This window comes from Podarcis muralis, chromosome 1, assembly GCF_964188315.1.
Source record: "Podarcis muralis chromosome 1, rPodMur119.hap1.1, whole genome shotgun sequence".
NCBI lineage: Eukaryota > Metazoa > Chordata > Lepidosauria > Squamata > Lacertidae > Podarcis > Podarcis muralis.
Window position 1 is genome coordinate 84,658,581 of NC_135655.1, and position 21,876 is coordinate 84,680,456.

At 45.3% G+C, this 21,876-nt stretch overlaps 2 protein-coding genes across 8 annotated transcripts; one reads left to right on the forward strand and one right to left on the reverse strand.

Annotated features, from left to right (window-relative positions):
• Positions 1 to 481: 481 nt before the first annotated feature.
• Positions 482 to 7,566, reverse strand: STK16 (serine/threonine kinase 16). 2 transcript variants are annotated; one of them, XM_028741499.2, is made up of 8 exons: positions 7,463 to 7,566; positions 5,307 to 5,419; positions 4,057 to 4,276; positions 2,691 to 2,824; positions 2,297 to 2,417; positions 1,433 to 1,528; positions 1,143 to 1,264; positions 482 to 1,066 (listed from the first exon to the last, which is right to left on the reverse strand). In XM_028741499.2, exons 2-8 carry the CDS (start codon positions 5,390 to 5,392, stop codon positions 928 to 930), a joined length of 918 nt encoding a protein of 305 aa, XP_028597332.2. In that variant the 5' UTR covers positions 5,393 to 5,419; positions 7,463 to 7,566; the 3' UTR covers positions 482 to 927. The 2 variants fall into 2 exon arrangements, with proteins under 2 accessions (XP_028597332.2, XP_028597340.2); XM_028741507.2 differs by lacking the exon at positions 7,463 to 7,566 and adding an exon at positions 6,848 to 6,979.
• Positions 7,439 to 21,876, forward strand: GLB1L (galactosidase beta 1 like). Of its 6 annotated transcripts, none has more exons than XM_028741436.2 (17): positions 7,439 to 7,575; positions 12,083 to 12,232; positions 13,124 to 13,296; positions 14,292 to 14,442; positions 14,852 to 14,912; positions 15,417 to 15,511; positions 16,007 to 16,187; positions 16,280 to 16,338; positions 16,926 to 17,047; positions 17,442 to 17,482; positions 17,585 to 17,703; positions 18,464 to 18,538; positions 19,028 to 19,117; positions 19,231 to 19,344; positions 19,541 to 19,672; positions 20,254 to 20,460; positions 21,354 to 21,876. In XM_028741436.2, the coding sequence occupies exons 2-17, from the start codon at positions 12,179 to 12,181 to the stop codon at positions 21,570 to 21,572; spliced, it is 1,893 nt and encodes a 630-aa protein (XP_028597269.2). In that variant the 5' UTR covers positions 7,439 to 7,575; positions 12,083 to 12,178; the 3' UTR covers positions 21,573 to 21,876. The 6 variants fall into 6 exon arrangements, 5 of the variants coding, with proteins under 5 accessions (XP_028597269.2, XP_077790162.1, XP_077790158.1 ...); XM_028741425.2 differs by lacking the exon at positions 7,439 to 7,575 and adding an exon at positions 7,628 to 8,453; XM_077934024.1 differs by lacking the exon at positions 7,439 to 7,575 and having other exon boundaries at positions 7,628 to 12,232.

Sequence of the window (21,876 nt, forward strand, 5' to 3'; positions counted from 1 at the left end):
AAGTTTAGTACTGAGACCAAATACATCATACTGTATTTGACTTTCATCGATAAGAAACATTCCTAGACTTGGGTGTGTGTGTGTATGTATCCCCCTGCCTGCACCCATGAAGGCTGATGCAACAATAACATGAGTTTTCAAGGTCTTTTAAGACTCTTGTGAGTTTGCTCCAACAGACTTGCAACAACTCTTGTTCTGAAAATTGACTCACACCTTGGCCAAGGTAGACATGATTTCCTAGCCCATACAGATCTTTTCAGCTCTGAATAGTTAGCAGCTGTAGCATAAAGTATATAAAACCCACAAATGTTTACACAATGCAGTTTTTCTAGCCAGAAAAGATGGTAAAGCTACCAGGAGTACAAGAAGTAGACAAAAGTATAAGGAGTAAGAGAACTACACCATGGTTGCCCCACCTCCCTCTTTGCTCTCCCCCCCCCCCCAGTTTATATATTTGCAAATCACATACGAAATATGTTGATACAGCTGAGTATGAAGACTTTATTTGACATGACAGGCCCGGAAGACATGCCTGTACCAAAACAAATAGGACACCAGCTTCTTAAATCATTCATCTAGAAGCTGTACTTGAGTACAGAATGCTGGGTTCTCTTTCCCAGCCGGTGATGAGGTATCTTGGTCCCTTGTAAGAGCAGCATCCTGCTGCTTTGGGGAGGTGGCTGACCATGGCCTACAACGCAGGTGAAGCCCAGTAAGGTGCATGCTAGGCCACCAGTGAGAATGGCAGGAGGACCTTCAAGCAAGTTCCAAGGCAGGCAATGGCCCCACTGCGGAAGGAGGCAGGCACGGAACTGGAATGCAATGAAGCCTTGTCCAGTCTTTCCTGTAAACTTTGAACCACTGGAGGTCCCCCACGTGGGCTTCAGTTCCTTTGCTGCCTCCATGCTTACCCCACACACTCTGGGCTCAGATGCGTGTCATGTCCTGCCCGGTGGGAGGTGGCTGTATCGCTTCAAGCTGGCCTATGATGTCAGCGATGAATGGGCGCTCCTGGGGATTCACCACCATCATGGAGGAGAGGAGGTGTTCCAAAGCAGGCGAGTACCTGAAATTCAGAGGCGCTTTGTACCTGGTCTGTCTTGGATCAAGGACAACCTTCCTTCCACACAGCCATTCCTTACCTGGTGTTCTGGGGCACGGTGAGTTGGTTCTGCACCGCCAAGGCCACACTGTCCCCCTTTTGGAAGATCATGTCGTAAGGCCCCTCTCCAAACATCATACAGTACAGAACGCAGCCTAAGGACTAAGCAGAGGCAAGGTGAGTGTAGGGAGAAAGCTGGCTCTTGAATGGGAAGGCACCTCAAGGACAGGATCTCCCTCCCTTGCACAGGGACAAATTGGGGTATTGCATCCTTTGACTTAGGTGACTAAGAGGATTTTTTTTCCCTAAATGGAAATGGAGGATCCTTACCCAGATGTCAGTACGTTCATCGATGACGCATTCACGCTCCACAGTGAACAGCTCTGGTGCTCTGTATGAGATGGTGCAACGTTGGGCAGCCCAGTCCTGCAAAATAAATTAGAGGGAAGTCACTTTGGGCAATATAAAGCGACTGACAAATTTAATAAATAATAAACAAGACAAGAACTTAATCTCAAATACAGTGTGTGAGAGAGGGAGAGGGAAAGAGAAAGTAAACAGAAGGCCTTCGTCTCAACTTTTTTCCTCAGGAACATTCCTGCAATGCCTATAATTTAATGTAGTGGCAGTAGTGTTAAAGTGAATGATTGCAGCTTACCAGGGAAAAGAAGGAAACCTCAGGCTCTGCCTGCCCACAGGCATCTCAATTCTACATATACTTTGAAGTGATTGACATTATGATTTAGTTATGAGAAAGATGATAACTTTCTAAATTAAAGACCCATCACAGTTTATATGCTACTTTATTTGCCTCTTGTTGCAACCCTAACCACGGTATGTGGGATGGAAGGGGGAATACTGTTAATCTTTTGGAGACACAACCTATGGTGACTTTAGTTAAGAAATAGGTAGCTTCTGAGAACTTCGTGAATTTTTTAAAAACCGCTCTTTCCTCTGTGGAAATTTTCCACGTTACAGAAGCAAAGATTGCATAGTATCACATTGATCGTTTTGCATGGGCAAACAAGATCACAACTTGCTAACATTCCCTTCCACTCTTCTGTTTAATTGCAGGTGTTGAGGGGACTGGTGCCTGCCTGAGCTCCTTTTACAATTAATCTAATTTAGAGGGTTCTTCATCTTTGCTGGAAGCAGCTATTCTCCCATTTCCTTTTCACCAGGCTGCCCTCCTACCTGAATAGTCATGGCCTCCCGCAAACTTTGCACCTCAATGCGGGCCTGATTCATAGAGCCCAGGTCCATCAGCAGCGGCTGGTCCTCATCATCCAGGAGCACATTTGTAGGCTTCAGGTCCCTGAAAAAAAGATCCTTGATTTGCCCAGCCACAGAACCATCAGAGCTCTGAAGTTGGCTTTGAACCTCTTACGTCCCCAGGCTCTGGCTTCCCCTATCGCAAATACTGCTCCATGTCAAAATGTGGTTCTTTACCTTTGCAAACTCCTGTGTCGGTGCTGTCAACACTGATCTACAACTGATCAGCTACGTCACCCACTTCCTCTGCCCTCCCCACACATGGGCTCTGTTCCAACGTGAGAATGCCCCATGCTTTCTAGACCCAGCTTCTCACCTGTGTGCATAGCCCTTGTTATGAATGGCCTGCAGGCCCCGGCAGATGCCGTGAAGGATGGCCAGGATCCTCTCCTCCGGCATGAAGGCGTCTTTATCTCTCAGAGTTTCAACTTCCTGCCAAAGGGTCCCTCTCTGCAAAGAGAAGCCCAGGCACGCTGGTGACGGGGATCACACATATTCTCCTCAAAAAATACCGGACGAGGAAGAGATCCTCTATTAGTGCATTTAATGTATTAGGCACAAACCCTCCACCTGCACAGGGCTGAAGGAAGTGATTTCCTAGAGGGTGGCACCATCCCCACTCCAATATGAGCGAGAAGATGCAAAAACAGCTTTTGGGGACAGCGGCTTTGGAGCCAGCCTGATTGCCTAACCATTCCAAGAGGCACTTATTCCTGCTTGACTATGGGTCACCATGCTTCCAGCTCTGAACTTGCCCTATCACTCTGCTGGGGTCTGCTGTTTTTAGGTGACTATTGTTGTAGAACTCTCTGCCAGGGCCAAAATGCAAGCATAGCAGAAATGCAGGAGCACAGTTGAGCACAGCACAGCGGAGTAAAACTACAGTAAAGACAACCTTTGCTTTCAGCTTACTGATCTGGGTTGAATTTAGGAAAGGAATGGATGCCAAAGGTTCCAAGATGACTTCACAGGTTGCTGCCATGGGTCCCATTAAGGGATGCCTAGAGAAAAACCAGATCAGATTATCTGATCCCCTGAGTACTGTGGCAGCTGCCACAAAATCTCATGTGCTGCCAGGTTACTAAATCCTTTCAAACTGATGCAGCAGAGTCTGTAAAAGCAGACGGAGGCCCTTTACCACAGAGGACAGCTCTGGAATCTGGTCCAGTAGAAGTCAAGGAGAATAACATGCGCTCTGAGGCTCTGGCAGCCAAAAAGGAGAGGAATCTCAGGGTTCCGCTTGCCCCTTATGCTGTCTAGTAGCAACATGAAAACTACTGGGAAAGATTATCCAAGGATTTGGGACTGGGTACCATCTATATGCTGATGACACCCTTTCCATTCTGTACCCTGGGAAACCTCTATTGGTTTATTTTTTTAACTTGTGATTGCAGGCCACCTGGGGTGGGAGTCCAAAGGGCAAGATGAAAACAATTTTATAAATAAATGCCATGGGACCGATTGCAACTGGTGTAGAAGCAGGGTTACATCAAGTGGCTCCATCCTGAAAATGGCCTCATGTATCCATCCTTGGTGGGAACCAGGCGGCTGCTGGAAGAGACCAACCTCTGCAGCTATGGTCCCAGTATACAACGCCTCTCAGCCTTGCATGATGTAGCCACAAATACTACATTTCCCAGCATGCACTGCTGTATCCACCTGCACCTTACACCCGCACTCACCTTCAGGAAAGGCAACAGGAGCCAGGCCTCGTGTTTGGATCCTCTCTCCACCATAGCATGTGCACACAGGGTCAGGATGTTGGGATGCTCAAAAAGAAGGTGCATCTCTACCTCATGCATGGCCTCCTGGCGATCATCCTTGTCATGGCATATGATGCGTTTCAGTGCATAGAAGCGCCCATCATGCAGCCCCTCTACTAGGTCCACGTAGCTAAAACCTCTGTGTGGGGAGAAGGTAGCATGGTAGGGAAAAGAAAGGATTCTTCTCCTCCTCTCCTGCTGTCTGTACGCACAGTCCTCTGCTCCTGCCCGCTTCTAAGCTAACAAAGTAGTGCCGTTACAACTCGGAATAGGAGATTTTTAAAAAGAGGAAATTATGCAACCTTCTTCCTCTCCAACGATCAACTGAGGAATAAGGCATTAATTTCATGCTGTGGCACAGGAAAGTATTGTGCTCCTCTCTATCCATCATCACAGCTGGCAAACAGTGCAAAAATACACAGCAATTTAACAGGCTTATCAATAACAATGAGGGTTTCAACCATACACTGAAAGTGTGCCTAACCCATCGGGAATAAAGGTTGGAGGATAGATCACCCTATATCCTGACGCTTCCTGTAGTTTCATCTGAAACATCAGGCATTTGCAGTCATCAGAAAAAAACACCACCACTGAGCTGGTCTGACGGCCTAGCAGTTCAGTGTGTTTTAGTTATCTAAAGGATGACACAGAGGAGGGAGGATGTCTGTTTACCAAGACTACTGAGGGAAGACCAGCAGGTTCAAATTGCAGCAAAGAAGACTTTGGTTACATATCAGGAATAAACTTTCCAACTGTAATGAATGGGTAAGCAACAGAACAAGTTGTTCAGAGTAGTTGTAGCTGTCCGCAGAAATATTTGCTGCTTAATCCTAAGCACATTTACTTAGAAGTAAGTTCAAAGGAGCTTACACCAAAGCATTAATAAAATATTTGAGGGGTGAGTTATACAGGATGAATATTGCCTCTGCAGTGGATTTGGTAGATGGGGTGGGGTGGGGAATATGTGTCCTCCAGTCACAACCAATATGGACAATGGTCAAAGATGATGGAAGCTGAAATCCAACAGCATTTCGAGTGCCACAGAATCCCTACCACTGGAGTACACGGACCCTAGATGATGTACCTTCCAGCTTTATTTCTTGCTAACATAGTACTCAATGTGTAGATGAGAGGTGTGAAAACTTAGTCCTCAGTTGTCATATACTCACCCCTCCCCAAGCCTATGGATTAAAAGGTAACGTTTGTTATTGATGGTGATGGTTCCCCTTGAGCAGATACATAGGGCTTGGCCCATGATGGTTGCTCCAACATCCTTCAGGTCCTACAGAGGGAAAGAAAGCAATATTTATTCATTTATAATATTTTGTCTCTTGCCTTTTCATACATGATGCTCAAGATGGCTAACAGCATTAACAATTTGAAGGGGCTGCATCCAACAAAATCTTTGCGTTCCTGCAAGGACTTCTGCTTGTGCATTAGAATTTCCCCTCCTCTTCCCATGCTCCACCCCACAATCTGCTCCTGAGGATTGGGGGAGAAACCCAGAGGATACGTGTGGGGGATGCAGAAAGAGGGCAAGTTCCATTGCACAAGCTGAAGTTCTTGCAAGAATGGGACAGCTTCATTGGATACAACTCATAATATAACAAATAAAATGGAAACGCCAATGAATAAATATGAAAGGAATTAAAGCCAGCAGCCAGCTGAAAGCTAAAAAACTTGTACTGTATGAAAGTGTAGCAGGGTAAAACCCCAAAAACGCATTCATCTGAAGTCCTGCCAAAAATAAAAATAAAATAAAATTGGTCAGTCAGTGACAAGTCAAGATGGGTCTAAGGATGGAACTCCAGAGACTGAGTGCAGCCACTGAGAAGGCCCTGTCGCACAAGTAATGCACCTCAGATATTGGTGGAACGTGGAAAGGCCTTTCTCACAAAGATCTTAATACATGAGTACTTTCATAGTGGAACAGACAATCCTTCAACCTAACTTCTAGAGTTAAAAGGGAGTACAAGACAATCTAAGAACTTTCTCTTACCTAAAGATAGGAGTGTTCACTTACCAGTCTCCTGTTCCCTAATTAACATGTGCATTTTAACGGCAGCATCCACAAAACTGGCACCAAGAAAGCAAATGATCCTAGGTGCCTCAAGCAAACAGGTGCTGGGGGAAAACAAATTCTCCACCCTCTCATCATTGAATCTGCTGACGGATTGAAGAAGAGTATGTCTAGTTAATTTCCCACTTCAAATGTGATGATCAGTCACAACTCAAGATTGAGAAAAATATATTCACTGGATCTTCCAAAAGCAAATGGCCTACTTATGTGGAAATGAGATATCAACTTCATTCATTCAGGATTCTGTGTCTAGTTACAGCAGTCTCTCCCCTCTCCATCCCCAGAGAAAGGGAAAACCCAATTTTTCATCTGAGCAGGAAAAGAATGCATACCATGCAGCAACATGCCTATGATGGCCCATAACTGGTATCACCTTAGGCACAAGTAAGTCCTACTGAATCCAATGTGAGTCCAAGGTAAATGGAGTTAGGTTTGCAGTCTAAATCGTGGCACCAGCTGAATTATATATACAGAGAACTCCACTCAGGCATGGAGAGGAAGTGAAAATGTTTCAGTGAATGGCTACTAGAAGTGTGTTACAGTTTACAATTTTTAAAGTGCAAGTAATAAATGAAACATTTTGGAAACACCCATGGCAAGCTCCCAATTGTAAATTGAACAGTTTCTAACATTGGTTGGTATCCGGGGTCTGAGGAGACCTAGTTTTTCCTCTTTCTCCAGGTGACAGCTGGCAACGACAGCTCACTTTACAAACACATGACACCAGCTTCCTACTCAAGTGACCTCCAATTGAATCATTCCGATTTGAACGAGAGGCTGCATTCCGGAGTAGGTGGAGGAGGGGCAGAAACAGCAGAGATCAGCTTCCCCACCACTCAGGAGAAAACCACGCGTGGGCGCTCCTGGGATGAAGGCTTTGTCACCAACATCTCCCTCCCTCCGCAGTGCGGTGCCTAAGCTGACTCCGCCACGAGCGGGGGTGGGGGATACACTCTGTACATGGCTAGAGGCACGTTCGCTTTCGTTGTTATGTCATTTTGTTCCAGTGCTGAGCCCGGATATTCGGACTAGGTTCCCGGAGTTGAGCCCGGGCTCAAAATGAGGGGGAAGGGAGCTGAAGCATTGCCTTGAGGAGCCCACGCGAAGCTCTCTTTCTGGCCCCAGCAGGCTGGAGCCAGGAATAGTGGAAGCCCACGACCCTGTCACTTTTCCTAAGGCCCCGCCTACCTGCGGAGATGGGGCGGGGCCGGGGCGGGGGCGGAGGGGAGTGGGCTAAGGACTCACCCGTCTCTGTCCGGCGCGCGGACGCTTCCGAGGGAGCTTCAGCGCGACAGAAGCCGCGCACTCCGCCTCTCGACGTCATTATTCCGCGCCATCCGCACTGCCGCCCGCAGAAGGTAGCCTAGCAACCGTTCAAGGGGGCGGAGCAGGAGCTGCGGGAGCGGAGGGCAGGGAGCGTGGAAGGGAGGAAACTGAACAGGGAATGGGGGGAGGGGGAGAAAAAAAAGAGCTACAAGAGCAGAATGTCCCAGTTTAGGGGACAGAGTGTTGTGGTTGGACGTGGTTAGTGAATTCTGGACCCCCATGCGTGTTTACTGAGGAGTAAATGTGTTGAATTTAGTGAGGCTTATTCCCAAGTAAATGCACACCGTCATAAACACTGGTTTACCTCACAGGGTTGCTGTGAAGATTTGTTATTCCTTTTTTCATAAAATTTGCATGCCTCTTGTTTCTTTAACCCCTCCCCTTCTGAATCCTATGTAAGGCTTCAACATTTTATTTTTTGTTACGTTTTTAACCTAGTACTCCTCTAAAGAGCTCCATATGCCGCCGCCCTTCTTTATGCTCAACAACCCTGTGAGGTAGGGTAGGCCGGTGGTGGCTAGCCCAAGATTGTTCAGCTAACTTGGTGTCTGAGTATAAGGGAGTCATTGGAGCACCCCACAATTGCCTAACTTTGGCTCCCATAGATTCAGGTTGGGGGTCACAAGCAAGAGGCTTTAGCCAGGAGATCGAAGGAAAGCAGCAGCCAGTAGGCCTGATCTTTATTGTTGCAACAAGACTGCCACATGGAAGAAGCAGAGAGAAGTCCCAAACAAAGGTGGCTCCCTGTTTTTAGAAGTTTCCCAACTTACCCATAACACCCTTAGTAAAACATCATACATTTGTCATGACTGTGTCATAAATTGGGAGGGGTCTTCTGGCAGAAGCCTGAGCACCAGGCTTACCCTGTCCTCACATGACCCCCACCTTCCAATCTTTAGGCGAAACAAAGGTAAGTATTTACATTTTCCTGTTTTCCCAGACAAGTTAAGCACACCCTTTGTCTTGACCAAGACCCCAATCCACTAAGGTTGGGTTTGGGATTGTTCTTAGAATGACTACCTGTTCTGGTACTCAGGTGCCAGGATGCTAGAGATTATCACCCAAGCAGTGGGACACACTGAGTAGGGGGTCTCACCTTTCAGGGATTATGTCTGCCCCAACCCATTTCCGAAGTTCCTCCCCTGCTAGCCATTTTCCTTCTGAGTAGAACAATGTTGGAATGGTGTAAATCTGTCATTGCAGTGATTTTATATGAAATTCTAAAGTTTTCCATTGACCTAATACATAGATACATTTATCAGTGAATTGCTACATTTGGTAGCAGAGGCTCTTTGTCTTTGGCTCCTAGTATGGAGAGGCAAGGCTTGTGGTGGTGGTGGAAAAGATCTCTCACCCCCCTTTCAATTTCCCGGTACCATAACAGTTTGGATTTGAATGCATATTTTCTTCCACCAAGTTCACTACACCAGCCACCCACAATATATGAAGGAGAATTAATTTTACTGCCACTATGGATGATGATGATAATGATAAAAATAATTTCATTTCCTCAGTTCTCAAATATGAATATGAGAAGGGGGGCACTCCATATAATGTCCAAGTAATCCCTCTGGCTTAGAATAAAACTAAGGTGGTATTTCTGGAACCTGATGTGTTTCTCATAACTTGTACCAGTCTGTGACTCTTGATGAGACCCATATTCCTAGAACATCCTATCCCTTTGTGAGGTGGCACAGAATGTGGTGACATCAAAGGTGATATAGCTCTGGTGTGGCAAAGATATGCATCATCCTGCGGGTATACAAATGACTCCTGCTGCTGACTGGACACAGTAATGCAAAGGCCCAGTAAGTAAAAGGTTCTTTAGATGACAGGTGAGTTCTTGTAAGTTGGATGTATTCTATTTAAAATACATATTAAAATGTCATACACAAAACAAATCTATAATATTAATCATATAAAATGCACCACAGTTGTTCATAGAGTAGTGTAACAAACAGGTAATACTATCCTTATTTTTCAGTAGAATATATCCAAAATAATATTAAATCATAGATGACACTTACTCTTGTATGTTTTCTTCAGGTTTAATTCTGGGACTGTGCTTTTGATGCATTCACTGGACTCTGATATTCATGCTCTACTATGTTAATAAGTATTGTACATCATGCCAAATTTAAACACAGCTTTTAAACCACAAACATGCCACAAACCCAAAATTAACCACAGTCAAGTGATAAGGAGTCAAACCCATTGACAGCATTCCTTAACTGCATTGCCTGCTGCCTAAATATGTGATGTGTTGGATAGAACAGAAAAGCATTCAGTTAGTAGACAAGGTTTTGTTTGTGCCCGTATTTAGGACTGGGCAAGAATCCCCATCACGCCAGTCAGGTTGGTAAGGACCCTAGGAGATTTGGGATTTCCCTTGTAGTGTGTAGCTCAACCCATTTGTGTAAGTCTTTTCAAACTGTTATCCCTGCATGCACCTTTCTGCAGTGCACTTGCTCCCTTTTTCTTGGCAAATTATAGTCTGGAACTGTGAGGGGTTGGTGGTTGAATAGTTTTACACTGGGCAAGGTGCAGACTGGCAGGCTTTTCAGTCCTCTTGACCTCTATAATTTTATCATCGGTTACTTGAGTTTCTCTTAGGATTCTGTTTTGGGGAGTTCACTGACAGAGCTAGCTTTGCCCACAGAATCTCCCAGGTTTAGTTCCTTGTGACTTCACTTAAATGGGTTTTAAGAAGCAGGGCTGAGAAAGACTACTGTCTTTCCAAGACTATAAAGATGCTATAGAGTAAACAATTTCTGGACTGCATGACCAGTGGTCTGACTTTGTATTATAAGATACTATATGGCTGAGCATCTCATTCCTATAGAAAGGGATCAATTTATGCCAGTGGGGTACTCTAACATTAATTGTAGTTAGGAGAAATTGCAATCTGTTTTAGTTTCGTTATGAGTTTGGAAGTGGGTAGGCTGTATGCATGGATTCAGTTGCTGAAATAGCCAGGCCAGCCTGGTAATGGCCTTCTAAGTAAGAGTCCTTCAGGGAGCAAAGGGAGTGGCTCTGTGCCAGAGGGCAAATGGGTGGGCCTTCCTTCCCTGGTTGGAAAGACAAAAGGACAGAGTTGAGGGTTGAGTTATGTGAACTAGAAGCTGGAGCCAAAAACAGTGGGTTGGAAAGCCAGAGAGAGCGAGAGAGTGCCAGGCCTGATTTCTGCAGGAATCTAAGGCTGTGGCTATGAGACAAGCAAGGCCTTCTAGGGGTGTTAATGCTGTGAACCCTTCCATTGTAGGCTCAGGTTGTATATATGTGTAGATAAACCATATATCCTAAAGACACTGCAGTCTCCACTGTGCCTCATTCCCAAAGGAAACACAAACCCAGGGTAAATGAACCCCTAGAACCCCTGGAATCTTGCACAGCTCAGAAACTAGGGTGGTGTGCAACAGTATTAAATGTGGGAGCAGGAAGGCACCAAGGAAGCAATGATTATAACAAACAAACCAAAAAGTAAAGGAGACTAATGGAGCACCATCTTGCAGCTTCTCTCAGAAAGAAAAATAAGCACTGATTAATGATAGTGGATTAAATGTCAAAGTGCAATTTAAGTGAACAGCTGGAAGTTAAAACCGGATACATCCATATTAGAAGACAGATCCCAGGATTTAGCAGACTGTGCAGATTAATCATTGCAACAAGCTGCTGGTGGGAGGGAAGAATGTATAAATTTTCCATTACTCATAGCCTTCAGACCAAACAGATTATTTGGTTATTTGTAATGTAATAGCCCCCCAGTATTACCATAGATTACAACATTCCTTAAATTATCTGAGGGAGGTCAGACTAGATGTTCTCACTTATTCTTTTGCTGTTGTAGACTAGATAGGCATGTCAGGTCCTTGACTAATCACTGCATTTGGTGTAGCTCATTTGGATACTTAATTTAACTTACAAAAAATGTCCCCACATTTTGTCTATATGTATAAAGGAGAATTAAAGTCCCCTGAGGCTGCATACATACCATATATTAAAAGCATCTGACTTTCCCCAAAGAATTATGGGAACTGTAGTTTGTCCCTTGTGTAGTTACAATTCCCAGCACCCTTAACAAACTACAGTTCTCAAGATTCTTCGGGAAAAGTAACATACTTTCAATGCATGGTGTGTACAGAGCCGTAGAAACCTGCATCCTTTGTGCCATTACCAAAACAACAAGATTGAGGCTTTTGATCCAGTGGTAGACAGCTGTGCAGTGCACTGCCAACTCTGCTGTCTCTCTCCTTCTATCCACTATATAACTTTGAGCAGCACAAACTACCGTTTCTGATGATTTGAAGAAGTTTATGTTTCTCATACTTCTGTAAATTTGAGTAGGGGAAACCAACTCTGTGTTCCAGTTCCTCTGTGCTGCTTCATAATTCTCTCCCCGGGATTTGGAGGGAGTTTTGTGCCTCATAATTTCCTCCTCTGATTTATAGTCACGGACTCTGTATATAGTTGCTGGAACATTGCCTCCTCTTTTCCGCTTCTCTGTTCAAATAAGGCCTGTCTTTACTTCCCTCCTCGCAGGGGCCAACCGGAGGAAGCACCAGGCCTGCCCACTAGCTTGTCATGTGATGACTCCTTGTGACTCTCTTGTCCCGGGCTGAAGCTGTAACCAAAGAGATGGAGCTGCTGCTGTGTGTTTTGATGGTGGTGTTGGGAGGCCTGCAACTCCAGGTAAGCAACAAGAAGGAGAACTGCAGGAGGGTGTTTCTATGGAAGAAACAGCTGAGATGGAATCATCTTAGACTGCCTAGGGGAATTTTAAGGATTTCCTTTTCTGTTGCTTTAGATTCCCCACTTGCTCTCCCCCCAGTCAAACTGAGCTCAAGCTTTTCCTTACCTCTTCTTGGTTCCTTTCCCCCATCTATTATTTTGTATAGGAATGGGTTAATATTGGGAGTTCCCCAATATGTAATCAAGCCATGCTGCTTTAAAAACAACCCCATTCAGCCAAAAAAATGGCCGTAAGGGAGTGAGAAACTGGCTACATTCCCAACTGTCAGATTCTCGGTGAATTGGCCAGTAATGATGAGCAGTCTGTACTAGTGGAAACAATTTCAGGGGCAGGACAAGGTAAGGCAAACCAAATGACAAAAACTTTTTGTGTGCGTGCGAATATTTGCAGAGGGTAAAGCATAGCATTGGAAGCAGAGATTTGAGTGGCTTCAAATTATGATTTAGTAAATGGGCCACATGTGAACCAGTGATTAGAGTGTGTGTGTGTGTTGGAGTCCTGGAGGGAGTGGGTCAGACTTGAACCTCAGGTGCAAATCTTGACTGGGATCTTAGAATTGATCTTCCAGGAGCTGGAGAGGGATAATGTCTCATAAATCTAGAAGGATTCTTTTCAAAGCAATCACATTGCAGACTTACCCACAAAACAGTCCGTGTCAAGCTTACTACCCAGGTTCCATAGCCAGGGAGATGACGTAAATATCTCTTGCTATGGCAGAGGGGAAGAGGATGACATTCTCTATTTGATCCTCCCAGCAGGAGATGGGATGAAGTTTCAATTTTATACAAAAAATAATAATACTCTCTTTCCCTTCCTGTCCTGAATGCCAGGCCTCCTCAACAGACCGTTCCTTCCGCATTGATTATGTGAATAACTGCTTCCTCAAAGATGGTGCTAGATTTCGCTATATCTCAGGCAGCATCCATTACTTCCGGGTCCCACCTGCCTATTGGAAAGATCGGCTCCTCAAGATGTACATGAGTGGCCTCAATGCTGTGCAAATGTAAGTGACCAGAAGGGGAAGTGTGGCTCTTGGGACTTATTCTGTGCCACAGTGAAGGACAGAGGCTAATGACTGCGCACAGGTGCTCCATTTTTCTCACTGTACAGTCCTCACTGCAGGCTCTGGCCAACATTTAGAGCAGAGAAGCTTATGCTGTCTGAAGGTGGAGCTGGCCCAAGTACTGAAGGTTCCTTGCATTGAAAACGTGCAGCCAAGATGACATGATACATGAGCCTGTTCCAGTACAGCTTTCTTTTAAAATGGAATCACCTCCACTCTCATCCCAACCTGAAAGCTAAGGGAGAAATATTTCTGTTCATGCCCCCTCTGTTCCTCATTATATTTAAATGTTTGGCCATACTAGGCTGAGAACCAGTTGTAGATGAACTGCAAAGAAGGAAGATGGGTGGTGTTTCTGGCACCTATAATAATTACATCACAGAGGAAATGTCAGTGGGGGTAGCTTATTATGCAAACTATACCTACTGAAATTCCTTCTTCTGCACAACTATTAAAGGTGCAAGAGCTGTGTTCTCTTTTGGATCTGCTCAGCCTAGGCCAGAAGTGTGTGCACTGGCGGAGGAAGAGGATTGTGGGGGGAGCGCACTGCCCCCGGCAGCGCGATCCCAGTGGGGTGCCATCATGGCTGCCCCCCTGCCCGTGCTGGGTGCCACACCCCCGCAGGTGGCATGCCACGCTCCCAGGACGCGCGCCAGCCCCCGCCCCGCCCCCGCCTGCTCTCCTCCCCCCCCCCGGGGCCAGAGCATGAAGCTCCGCCACTGAGTGTGTGTGTGTGTGTGTGTGTGTGTGTGTGTAATGTATTTAATTTGTATACCAGCCTTCGTTTGTATATCTCAGGGCAGTTCACAACATAAAATTACAATATAAAAAGAGTAACAAATTCCTGCCCTGTTAATCCTCATGCATCTCCTGGGGTGTATCCTCCTTGTCTCACCTTCTTATTTCAAACTGAAATATGTATTTTCACCCTTCAGCTATGTGCCCTGGAACTACCATGAGTCACAGCCTGGTGTCTACAACTTTTCTGGTGACAGAGACTTGGAAAAATTCCTGAATTTGGTAGCTGAATTAGACCTTTTGGTGATCTTGCGACCTGGACCCTACATCTGTGCTGAATGGGAGATGGTGAGTGCTGGGCAAAAGATTCAGATGGGCTAAGACTCACTTGCAGTACCTGAATGCTGCACAGTTCACCTCTCTCATACACAGGGTTGCTAGTCATTGATCATTTTATCCTCTTTAACTCCTTACCTTGCCTTATCTCTCTGAGTTTTCAGCTTTATCTTACCTTTCTAGGTTTTTAATCTTCTACTTTTTCTCCACATTATCTTTCCCAGTTCTTGATCTCTACACATTTTCTTGCTCTTGTGGCTTCAGCAACTTTTTTATGATAACAAATCTGAAACCTACTTTTTCTACCCTGGATTCTTGCCTTCTGACCTTTCCACCATTTCTTATTGATTTGGAGCAGGAGAGGAGCAACTACGGACCCTGACATTATTTGAACTGTTTACCTCTTGACCTTCTTTCCTAGGGTGGCCTTCCATCCTGGCTGTTGACAAAGCCAGATATTGCCCTGCGCACAACTGACTCAGGTAAGATAGAACTAGAGGGAGGGGGCAGACCCTCTGGATCTCATCTTCAATTCTGTAGATTTATTTATTTCATTAAAATTTATATACCGCTTGACTGTAGAAAACCTCAGAATCCAAAAAGATCAGGTGTGGGGAACCTGTGGCTCTCCAGATGCTTTTGGATTCCATTTCCCATCCACCCCAGCCATCATTGTTCAGGAATGATCGGAATTCTAATCCACAAGATCTGGAGGGTTGTAAGTCCTAAATGGTTGATGTCTTTGTGTGGTTCTGGCTGCCTCATATCAAGCTGTTAGAGGGCCAGTCATCTGGGCCTTCCAACTTCCATGTCTCTTCCACAGAATTAAAGCAGCCCATGTGAGTGGTATATAATGGCCAAAGGGCACTTTCAGACCTTTTCTCTGTACACAGTACCACAATTACCAATTCCTGTCTTAGCAAGGTGTTGGAAATAGGGAAAAGGAGCCCCAGTTGTTGGCTGAGCAAGCTGATTCATGCTCCTAGATTACCTGCAAGCTGTGGACAGATGGTTGGGAGTCCTGCTGCCCAAGATCAAGCCTCATCTCTACCACAATGGAGGCAACATCATCAGTGTCCAGGTGCGTGCAGCATAGGCGCATTGTGTGTCCCTGGGCCTCTGGTTGCACCTTCAGAGGTTCCCTGATGTGAAACATGTACCTTACTGAGCCCTAAGTAACTTACTATCGGAGTACAAGTATATAGCTTTTACACCAGGCTCTACTTGGTGGATCTCAATATTTCAGTTAAAAACAAAGACAGAAGACTGCTCACCCCTGCCTTAAACCACTGCTTTGTGCCTGCCTCCTCCTGTCCAGTAGGAGGGACTTGTAAACAATAAAGCCCTTCAGGCACCCTTGGAACTTTCAAGAACAGTATTTTTTCCTCCTTTACAAAGAGCGGAGGTGCACCTATTTGGGTGACCAGCCTCCCGTGCAAATTGGGTTGGGCATCATCCTGCAGATCTAGTGCTTGACAAGAGAGGCTCTATACAAAGACTTCCCACACACCTTTTTCTTTAGGCAGGGTGTGGGCTCTGAGTCACCTTTCTTTAATGCCAGCTGTTCCCCAGGCAGGTGGAGAATGAATATGGGAGCTACTATGCCTGTGACTATAACTACATGCGCCACCTACTGGGTGTCTTTCGTGCCTCCCTGGGTGAGGAAGTTGTGCTCTTCACCACGGATGGCACCTCAGTATCTGAACTCAAGTGTGGGTCACTGCAGGGCTTATATGCCACGGTGGACTTTGGACCAGGTACAGTGATGTTGGGTGAGCTCTGATGCGATTGGAAGGAGGTAGGAAGGAATCTTGCTTTGACTTCTGCTCCTTTCTTTGCCCTTTGACAGAAGAAAACGTGACGGAGGCATTTATGCTGCAGCGACTGTATGAGCCAAAGGGACCACTGGTGAGAGGGTCTGGCCTTTCCATGTAGAAGAATGGCACCTCATGTCTTAAATTATGCTTAGTCCTTCCTTGGCACCCATCTCCAAAAATAATCTGGCTGCATCTTAACTGAGCCATCTTCTGTTTTATTTCCACCCCTTATACTTGACTTCCATGATCCTTCTGTAGCAGTTTCCAAGGCAGCCAGAGAGTCATGCATGTGAAATCCTCACTTGCCCCAGCAGTTACTGAGCTATGAGACCAAAGAGCTTGTAGTCCAATGCTTTCAGGAGCCTCTTGATAGGCAATGAGCTGGCCTGGCTTCTTTGCATGAAAGCAAATTATTCCAGAGCCATAATCCCATTGGTGTGGACCTTATTGCACAAAAATTGGTTGGAAGTTGCATATTGCCCAGTGTTTCAGTGCAAGCTATAGTCACACCACATAGCCTGTCCTGGGCATTATAGGTGTGAGGTCTGGTACAATGAGATTCCAGCACAGAGGAGGGAGCAAACTTGGTATTTCCTATTCCCAGTACTTTGGCAGAAGTGATGGAATTGACCTGACTGCTACTGCTCCATAAATGTTTTAATTCTGCCTTCCTCCTAGGTGAATTCTGAGTTCTACACTGGCTGGCTGGATTACTGGGGTGAGGCACACTCCACCAAAAGTGCTAAGAAAGTGGCTAACAGCCTACAGAAGATTCTAGAAATGGGAGCCAACGTCAACATGTAACCGTGAGGCCATAGGGGAGAGTGGGCAGTGGGGCACAAGGGATGGTGCAAAGAAACAAGAGCTAGTGCCAAAATGCCAATCCATAGCTCTTTGCTTCATCTTGTTAACTGTGAACCTCTCATTTTGCCTTAGAGGTGTGTGCGCACCACATTTTCATGTCTTTTTTTGCCATTTCCCTAGCGGACAAAAATTCCCTTGCAGAACAAGAATAAGGTGCTTTGTCTTAGACAGTGCCCTAGGCCAAAAACTAGCACACTTCTATTCCAAAGCATTCCCCAACTGCTGCAGCACATTAGTCCACATCTATTTGTTTCCTATTCCACTGCCTGTCATTGCCCCTTTATTTAAATAGGAGGCTAACTCTTCCTGTGATATCTGACTTTCTTCCAGGTATATGTTCCAAGGTGGCACCAACTTTGGTTACTGGAGTGGTGAGTTTCTGGCTCCTTAGGGCAACTAGGGAGACTTAGCTTCTGGCCAGATGATTGGGGGGCACATAAGAGGTGCTTTCTTCTCACACCTTCTCTATCCAGGTGCTGATTACAAGGATGGTTACAAACCCATAACTACTAGCTATGACTATGATGCACCACTCTCAGAGGCTGGAGACCCTACTGACAAGCTGTATATCATCCGCTCAGTCATTAGCAAGGTAACCATACAGCCCTCTTCTATCAGTGTGTGGAATGCAGTTACTGAAGACATTTTCGATTGCCCAGGTTTTTGGTTCTTAACCTATATAGTTCTCTGGGTATGATTTATGACCTATTTTTGGTGCTAATCTTTTAATGAGGTGGAATCCTTTTTATTATTGCTTTTGGAAAAATATATTAATACATTTTTATGCATATTTATTCTGTGTTTTTAAATGGTTGACAAGTTGTTTGGTATTTTGAAATATTTTGTATATTGTTTTGAGACATTTTTGTAGAAAGTGATGAATCAATGCAATAAATAAAATAAGCAGCCACCAGCCAAGCAGCAGATTTGAGGAGGAAGAGGGAACAAGTGTTTGAGAGACTGTGTGTGTGTGTGTGCATGTAAGAGGTTCTAACAGTATAGCATCTTTACACAAAAGGAAGTCCTACTCAGTGGGGCTTGTTCCCTGTTGCATCCATGCCATACATGGTTTGGAAGTTGTAGATGATGTACTTTAACACAGGCACAGAAATACAAGGTGCTTTTAGTTTTCATTATTTATTATTTTATCCTACCCTTTCTCTAAGCTCTGGGTAGCTTTGCAAGGTTCTCCTACCCCCTTTATCCTCACAAGATACTGGTGAAATGAGTTAGCCTGAGTGATTGGTCTGCTGGTGTACTGCTTCTGACAGCAAAATGTTTTGAGCTGGCTCGCTTCCCCAACTACCAGCCCAACTCCCTTGACATGGTGTTTTCTTTTTTTAAAACTTCAGTTTCAGGAGCTGCCCGCAGGACCAATGCCACCCCCTACCCCGAAGTTTGCATATGGCTATGTATCTGTACCCCAGGTGAGTGAGAGCTGGAAGCCATTCCCTTACAAGTGCATGTCTTTGGTTGGATGGTGGAGTGACTTTGCTCTCTTGTGGGCACCTTCCTGAACATTCAGTGTGTTTCAGCTGAGGTGCAAGTTGGTAAGGCAGAAAAGCAAACTGAGGAGAAGTCTGAAGGAAGTGAAAGGGGAGCTGGTGGAAAGCAGAGGAGCCTCTGTGATGATTGTATATGAGAGACTGCACATGTAAAGATAGGTACAGGGCCTTCTTGGTGGTGGCACAACAGACTCATTTTTAGATTGTGCTTAAAGTGGTTTTTATTTCTGAAAGCATTTTATGATTGACTCTACAATCCTTATTTGTTTTCTCCTGTTTTTAGTGTTGCTGTATCCTTAGCTTTGGGGTGATAAGAAAATTAACAATAGCCATTTGGGTGGGTTGGGGGAAGCATACTTGAATAATTTAACAATTTAAAGGCAATAAATGAACCCATAATCTTTTCTGTAGCGTGTGGCCTTGCTGGATGTTCTTGCCATTCTCTCGCCTTCCTTGCCGTTGTATTCCTCCTATCCTATTACCTTTGAAGCTCTGAAGCAGGTAAGAAAGTAGATTAAGAGTCTGGGTCAGCAAAGGCCCATGGCTATTTCTGCTTAAGAGTCCCCAGTGGGATTGCAGTTGACACCTCTTGCGGGTTCTGTTCTGCATTCCAGGCCCATGGCTTCATGCTCTACCGGACCCTTCTACCACAGGAAATCGTGGAGTCTGCCTTGCTCAGTGCCTCTGGGAATGGGGTCCATGATCTTGCCTACGTTCTGCTCAATGGAGTAAGGTGGAGAGTGGGGACCTTCCTAGTGGGTAGGGAAGATTATTACTTAGGTAAACGGAAGGGTATAACAAGTCCTAGGCCCACACTCTGGTTCACTGCATTTTCATAGGATGGGTCAGAGCCTGGAGCACACAGGAGCTTTGCTTCAGCTCTGTCTTGGAGCACCAGCTAACCGTATTTCTTTCCTGCTTCAGGAGTACCAGGGGACACTGGAAAGAGACAGAGTGAATGGGATCAATATATCGGGCCAGCTTGGGGACACATTGGACTTGGTGGTGGAGAGCATGGGTCGCATCAACTTTGGGGCCAATGACAGTGACTTTAAGGTGCATTTGAAAAGGGAGCCTGGGGCTACTACTGCCAGAATAGTTGGCTGAAGGATAGCACTTCCACTATTGTCCATTGGAGGCATGCATGGTTGGCATGGACTTAAAGGCTGCTGTCTCATACGCATACGGGAATAACTATGGAATTCAAACTGTAATACTGTACAATCATAATCAGCACATTACTATGGCAACCACAGGAAGAAAAGTCATTAAGTGGTCCACCAAGGCACTCGGCAATTTTCAAGTGGTCTGTGGGGAACCACTGGACTAGAGTCTAATGAAATAAGTGAGGGCCTTCTCTGCGTTTTGGAATGTTGTATTGTGCTGCCTTAGGAAATGGGCTACAGTAGAGCTGAAGTAGGGCAGTCCCGCTTTTTAGCCGCTGCAAGATCTGATGTGACTTAAGTCAATAATGTGAATGGCAAAATAGATCTAAGAATGAACACTCAGGGGTGTTGGGGTGCACTGCTGTGCTGGTTATTTGCCAGCTATCTACTCCACCATTTCCTCTTGTGGGTGCTTTTCTAACCTTATTCTCGACTGCACCTAACCTGCCTCTAACTTATCTTTGTGCCCAGGGTCTGATCCACAATATCACACTGGGTACCTCCATACTCAGTGACTGGATCATCTACCCCCTAGACATAGACACAGCTGTAGCCCATGCATGGCCGCCAACTGCCCAGTCAAGCAGTGGGCACAGAGGACCTGCTTTCTATACAGGAACATTCACAACACCGGGCATCAGCGAGGACTCCTACTTGAAGCTCCCAGGTTGGACCAAGGTACTGCAACCCTCAGATTAACTCCAATTTATTCAATTATTAAACTGATACCTGCCAGTATTCAAAACTCCCATTGTTCCTTTTGTGACAGGGAATTTCATTAGCGCAAGCAGTTTCTGCGCTCTGGGTGTAGTACTGCACCTAAAATTTCAGATTAGAACTGCAGAGTGGAAGGAAAGGGGGACCATTTTCTGCCTCCCCACTTCTAGCTATTCTCTGAAGACTGGCGAAGAGACCCTCTTAAGAATATTGGGGGCAGGGGGCAGGGGGCTAGGAAGGAGTAGACCATGTTTAAAAATGAACATATTTTAGCTGCAGCTCATTCATTTTCAGCTTTGTATTCTTGTTATAAAAAAGGGTGCCTAGACATTCCGTTGTTGCACCCATAACCTAAGTTTAAGGTGCCATTTAGCTCCTAGCTTTCATCTCTGTTTCTAACACTGCCCTTCCTCCTATGGCATCATAATGAGTAGACCAACCTTCATTGAGACAGCTATGTTCTTTCCCTCAGCTTTTCTGCTGTGTCTAGTTATGGGAAAATGGGCTCCTGCCACCCAAACAGCTAGTTGCCACTCTTACACATTGATAATCTTAAAACAGTGGCTGGAGAAAGTGTAATAGTATCAAACTAATGGTATATTAAATGTTAAGACTATGGAAATAAAGTCAGTCTATGCCCACCTACTCCTTAAGAAATTGTGCTTAAAATCAGTGCAACGTGTTTTGAAGGAAACATGTTTCCCACTGCACCCATCAAGCTGTGTTTGTTTCAAAAGATCTAGGCATAAATAACAGTAGATAAAAGTGGCCGTTGGAACCAAGAAGTGTAGTGTTTCAGGGTGCTCCAAAAAATGCATTGTTTTATAAAAAGCCCCTCTCACGTTTTCACCCAGGGTCAGGTCTGGATCAATGGTTTCAATCTGGGCCGGTTCTGGCCAGTTCGTGGACCGCAGCAAACTCTCTATGTGCCTGGCTCATTCCTCAGTGGCTCAGCCATCAACACTCTCGTCGTTCTTGAACTGCAGGAAGCCCCAGATAACCCCAAAGTGCTTTTTGTTTCCCGCCCCCTTCTCAATGTTACCTACAACTACACCCACAAAGACAGGAAGTGAGAGGAATTACTGTCCAGCTACGAAGTTGCTGAGATCTGCACGTGTTACTCCAAGGGGAAGACTGAAACCATTACAATGTAGGAGGCAAATGAATAGACGGCACTGTCAGATGAAGGTCCTGTGCTTTTAAAGAGTAGCCCAGGCAAAAAAACAAAACTAGAAACAGATTGTAAGTATAAAAAACCGTTCAGCGGAGTATCCTTCACAGCTGCTGCTGTATAGGGCACATTACCATGGACAGACTCTTGGTGCCTTAATATGGTGTTTTAGGTACTGGACCTTGGATTAAATATTCATACACCTA